Source organism: Mesoplodon mirus (assembly GCF_964341445.2).
Source record: "Mesoplodon mirus genome assembly, chromosome: 8".
Lineage (NCBI taxonomy): Eukaryota > Metazoa > Chordata > Mammalia > Artiodactyla > Ziphiidae > Mesoplodon > Mesoplodon mirus.
In genome coordinates, this window is record NC_138984.1 from 103,592,955 (window position 1) to 103,598,766 (window position 5,812).

The following is a 5,812-nucleotide window of genomic DNA, read 5'->3' on the forward strand; positions in this document are numbered from 1 at the left end:
ATAATAAATTAAGGAATAAATTTGTCTCGTGACATCACACTAAGAGTTTACAGAACAAAATATGATGGAAATAAAATGGATAGTTATCAAATCTTAGAATAAAGAAGGTCTTCAAAGAAAATGGTTAAATCAAGAGGGAAAACAACGGTTCCAAAAGTCTAGATGATAAGTGAATAAATAAATATAGCAAAATATTTTACTCTATAACAAGTTATATGAGAACTGGCTGGCTGAGGGACCGATGCTGTTTGGTGCTTAGCTCAGGATCTCTTTCTCCTTTTGCAGGAGGGACTGGAGTGGGAAGGGGACATGGGTTTCTTAACAGGACCAGGCTTGCTGTGTTCCAGCTTCTGACCGAGCTGACCAGGCTCTTCCAGAAGTGCTGGCTGGCGGGCAGCCTGTTCATCACTCTTAAGAAGTATGATGATCGAACTAAACCCATTCCAAGGAAAAGTTCTGTGGAGGGCTTTGAGCTCTCAGACAATGAGTGTCTGTTAAGAGCTACTGATGGGATAAAGATCAGCACTGTGGTGAGCTCCAAAGACGTGACTAAGTTTCAGATGGCTTATTCAAACCTATTGAGAACTACCCTGGATGGGCTGGAGAAGGGGGACAAAAGGAACAAAAGTAAGAAGAGCAAAGCAGCATGATGAAGGCACCAGAGTTTCCACTTTCACCAACTAACCACTGAATTGCTATTTTCCTTTGGTTTTTACCTTTGACTGCAAAGCTGGGTATCTGATTACTCTACGTTATTGTTTTCATGTGAGATTAGGGTCATTTGGGGATGCAGGAAGGGCTACAACGTTTACAGGGTAGTTGTAAGAAGCCAGTTTATTTTAGGTCTGGCTAAGTGGTCAGTGTTGCACGGTTGTATATTCCTGGATAACAGTTTGAAGTCTTCTGTAAACACCTGTGAAGAACACTGTATCATTAAACCTGTATTTATCAACACTGACCAACTTTTATTCCTTTTCTCACCCCATAAAAAGTTTCTGGCAATAGCTCCTCATTCTGGAATAAGATGATCATGAGTAGGCTTCAGGCCTTATCTTATGGGTTACTGGAATTGAAACCTGACAATTTTATAAAAAGTTGTGTTATTTCATGGGTATTTTTCCCAACTGGCTATGTAATTTTATCATCATAGTTCCTTTAGTAAATTCGAATGAGTTCTCATAGTCAAATGAGTGTTTGCTTAACCCAACTTAGGATAAGCTTATTACAAAATCATCAAGAAGAAAGATTCCAAGTTAATGATGATTAAAAAAAAGTTCTATGAATCCATGAGATAAAACATTAAGACTCCAATTAGGTAAATGGACAAAAGTCATGAAGGTTCCATTTTTAATTAGGAAATATGAATTCTCAATAACATATGTAATGTTTTTTTAACCTTTCCAGTAATTCAATTAAATAGAAATTAAAATCACCATGTGATACCTCTTCCCATCTTTCAAATAATTTAAACTACTGAAATATTCAGGACTGGCAAGGTAATGGGAAATAATTTCTCTCTTATACACTTTTGGTGAGTTTGTTAAAATTTTCCAGAAAGCATGTTAGCAACAAATTTAATGTCATAAAATATGTTCACAGGTAGTTCAAATGACACAGTAGTTCTGCTTTGAACATTAAGGAAATAATTATGAGTACAGAAAATTTTATAATTTGAGATGATATTCATTCTAGTGCTAAATGTAGTTTGAAAATATAGGAAGAACAAAACATTGGAAAGGTGAGTAAAATCATGATTTAGTCATAGACTAGAATATTATGCCAACTTTGATAATGATGATTGAATATTATTTTCAGTAACATTAGAAAGCCTTTATTTAAAAAATTAAAAGTAGTACAATATTATTAATTAAACCATACATTGTCAGCAAAGAGAAAGAAAAAAAAAGTAGTACAAAAATTATCCATAGAGTATGACCTACAATGTGTAAGAAAAATATTTAAAAGCATAAATGTATATATGTATATAGGTATCTACTTCTATGTATCTAAACATATTATTTTAATAAATGAAGATAAAAATAAAAATTCCAAATAATAAATGACATAAAAATTTATGTATTTCTTTTTGTTGAGACCATCAATTTTTAAAAATCTTTATTGGACTATAATTGCTTTACAATGGTGTGTTAGTTTCAGCTGTATAACAAAATGCATCAGTTATATGTATACAAATAGCCCCATATCCCCTCCCTCTTGCGTTTCCCTCCCACCCTCCCTATCCTACCCCACTAGGAGGTCAGAAAGCAACGAGCTGATCTCCCTGTGCTATGCAGCAGCTTCCCACTAGCCATCCATTTTACATTTTGTAGTGTATATATGTGAGTGCTACTCTCTCATTTCATCCCAAGCTCCCCTTCCCTCCCTGTGACTTCAAGTCCATTTTCTACATCTGCGTCTCTATTCTTGCCCTGCCACTAGGTTCATCAGCACCGTTTTTTTAGATTCCATATATGTGCATTAACGTACGGTATTTGTTTTTCTCTTTCTGACTTCACTCTGTATGACAGACTCTAGGTCCACTCACCTCATTACAAATAACTCAATTTCATTCCTTTTTATGGCTAACATTCCATTATATATATGTACCACATCTTCTTAATCCATTCACCTGTCAATGGACACTTAGGTTGCTTCCATGTCCTGGCTATTGTAAATAGTGCTGCAATGAACATTGTGGTACATGTCTCTTTTTGAATTATGGTTTTCTCAGGGTATATGCCCAGTAGTGGGATTGCTGGGTCATATGGTAGTTCTGTTTTTAGTTCTTTAAGGAACCTCCATACCGTTATCCATAGTGGCTGTGTCAATTTACATTCCCACCAACAGTGCAGGAGGGTTCCCTTTTCTCACACCTTCTCCAGCATTTATTGTTTGTAGGTTATTTGATGATGGTCATTCTGACTGATGTGAGGTGAGATACTTCATTGTGGTTTTGATTTGTATTTCTCTAAGGATTAGTGATGTTGAACATTTTTTCATGTATTTGTTGGCAATCTGTATATCTACTTTGGAGAAATGTCTATTTAGTTCTTTCACCCATTTTTGGGTTGGGTTGTTTGTTTTTTTGATATTGAGCTGCATGAGCTGCTTGTATATTTTGGAGATTAATCCTTTGTCAGTTGCTTCATTTGCAAATATTTTCTCCCATTCTGAGAGCTGTCTTTTCGTCTTGTTTATGGTTTCCTTTGCTGTTCAAAAGTTATTAAGTTTCATTAGGTCTCATTTGTTTATTTTTGATTTTATTTCTATTATTCTAGGAGAGGCCATTTTTTTTTCTTTTCCTTGTGGTATGCGGGCCTCTCACTGTTGTGGCCTTTCCTATTGCAGAGCACAAGCTCCGGATGCGCAGGCTCAGCGGCCATGGCTCACGGGCCCAGCCGCTCCATGGCATGTGGGATCTTCCCGGACTGGGACACGAACCCGTGTCCCCTGCATCAGCAGGCGGACTCCCAACCACTGCACCACCAGGGAAGCCCTACTCTAGAAGAGGCCATCTTTTTTTGCAGAATTAATTTGTAGATGTGGTGCAACTCTTTGCAAAAAAAACCCCCCCAAAACAAAAAACAATAGTTTTAGAGAGGTTTTCAATCTCCAAAGATATTTTGCCTATTTGGGAAGAAGTTATTAAGTAAATTGAATGGAGAAAGAAGTCTACTACACAGGTAACCCAACTCTAACTCAAGCCAACCAATCAGCACATCACACGCAGCCTGGCAATGCCTGTCTCTAGTCTCATCTACAGCTGCTCTGTATCTTTGAGTTGTCCCCTATTTTAACTCAAGACATCATTTCCACTTGCCCTCTTCTCTGCTGACTCCTTTGAAGAGCAATCAGCTACTCCTGCCAAAGTCCACCACCATCCAATCCTCTGTTCCTCCTTGTGACTTTATAGGTAATCACTTTTTGTTTCACTTCTCCATACATTTTCTATTCAAACAAAGAAATAGCATGTACCATATCACCCTAGGTGTTTTTATGTGTGCATGCATACATGTGTGTGTGTATGTATTCATTTTTACTTTTCATTGTGAAATACAAACTGCATAAGTAAATAGGACAAAAGTGCATAATGTGTTTTGCTATTAAATAAATAGCCATGATGTAGTCACCACCCTCATTTAGCCACATGGAGACATCAGCCTAGAAGCCACCTTCACATCCATCCTTATCTTATCTTTCACTCATCATAAAAATTTATCAAATTCTGACTTTTACTGAAATAACTTCTGGTTCTTCTTCATAATTTTGCCGACTAAACATGCATCCATAAGCCTACATTTCATTCTCCCTGTCATTGTTGTAGTATTTGCCACACTATAAAAGGAAAGACATATTATATATTTATTTGTGTCTGGCTTCTTTCACTCAGCATGAACTTTCCAAGATCCATCTGTGTTACCATATATAACTGTAATGAGTTCATGTTAATGGCTGTATTATATATATATATATATATATATATATATATATATATTTATTTATTTATTTATTTATATTGTATTATATATACATATATTTATTTATATATACCACAAACTACCATTCTACTCTGATCAGACATTTGGGTTGCTCTTTTCTTAGAATATCATTAAAATGTAACCGTGTATGTGTTAGCACAGGTATTTTGAGATGCATGCATATTATCCTCTTTGATAACCTAGGAGTGAAACTGCTCTGTCATAACATATGCATAGTTTTAGAAGTCAGCAGATAATGTGAAAAACTTCTTTAATTAGTTCTGCTTTATACTCCCAACTAGAAAAATGAATATTCTGTAATTTTTCTATCATTTAGTATTGTCAGTTTTCTGTTATTTTATATATTTGCCATTCTGGGGATTATATGGTTGTAAATTATTGTGGTTTTAAAATACATTTCCCTGATTACTAAGGAGCATGAGTATTTTAATTACCCATTTGGGTGTCCTGTTCATGCTATTCCCTTGTTATCCTTTTTATTTCAGTAAGTTTCATAGTAATGCCTCCTTTTTCACTTCTGAGTCTAGTAATTTGAGTTTCCTCTTTTCTTTTTTTTCTAAGTCATTCTAGACAAAGTTTATCAGATTTTTAGATCTTTCCAAAGTACCAGTTTGGGTTAAATTGATTTTTTAAAATTATGTTTCTATTTTTATTTTGTTTATTTTCTGCTCTAATCTTTATTATTTTCTTCCTTCTGCTGGTTTTGGGTTTAGTTTGTTCCTTAAGGTGTATGGTTTTGTTACTGATTTTAGATCTTTCATCTTTATTATCATAGGAATTTACAGCTATAACTCTCACTCTGAATACTGCTTTTGCTGCACTCTATTTTTTAGTATTCTTTGTCTTTTTGTTGTTGTTGTTTTTTGTTGCATGGCACAGCTTGAGGGATCTTAGTTCCCCAACCAGGGATTGAACCCAGGCCATGGTAGTGCCATGTCCTAAACACTGGATTGCCAAGGATTTCCCAAGTACTCCTTGTCTTCACTTTTATGTATCTCAAAGTATTTTTTATAATTTCTTTTTTGTTTCTTCTTATACCCACTGATTATTTGGGAGTGTGTTATTTATTTCCAAATATTTGTAAGTGTCCCCAAATTCTGTTATTGACTTCTTGTTTAATTCCATTGTGATGAAAGAACACACTATGTATTATTTTTCATGTTGTTTATGCTTTTTTTTTTTTTTTTTTTGCGGTTCGCAGGCCTCTCACTGTTGTGGCCTCTCCCGTTGTGGAGCACAGGCTCCAGACGTGCAGGCTCAGCAGCCATGGTTCACAGGCCCAGCCGCTCTGTGGCATGTGGGATCTTCCCGGA

The 5,812-nt window shown here is 35.6% G+C and overlaps 1 protein-coding gene across 1 annotated transcript; it reads left to right on the forward strand.

Annotated features, from left to right (window-relative positions):
• Window positions 1-215: 215 nt before the first annotated feature.
• LOC309809384 (signal recognition particle 14 kDa protein-like) lies at window positions 216-650 on the forward strand (the record flags this gene model as incomplete). The annotated part of the gene is made up of 1 exon (XM_082630435.1): window positions 216-650. The coding sequence occupies one exon, from the start codon at window positions 216-218 to the stop codon at window positions 648-650; it is 435 nt and encodes a 144-aa protein (XP_082486561.1).
• Window positions 651-5,812: the final 5,162 nt, after the last annotated feature.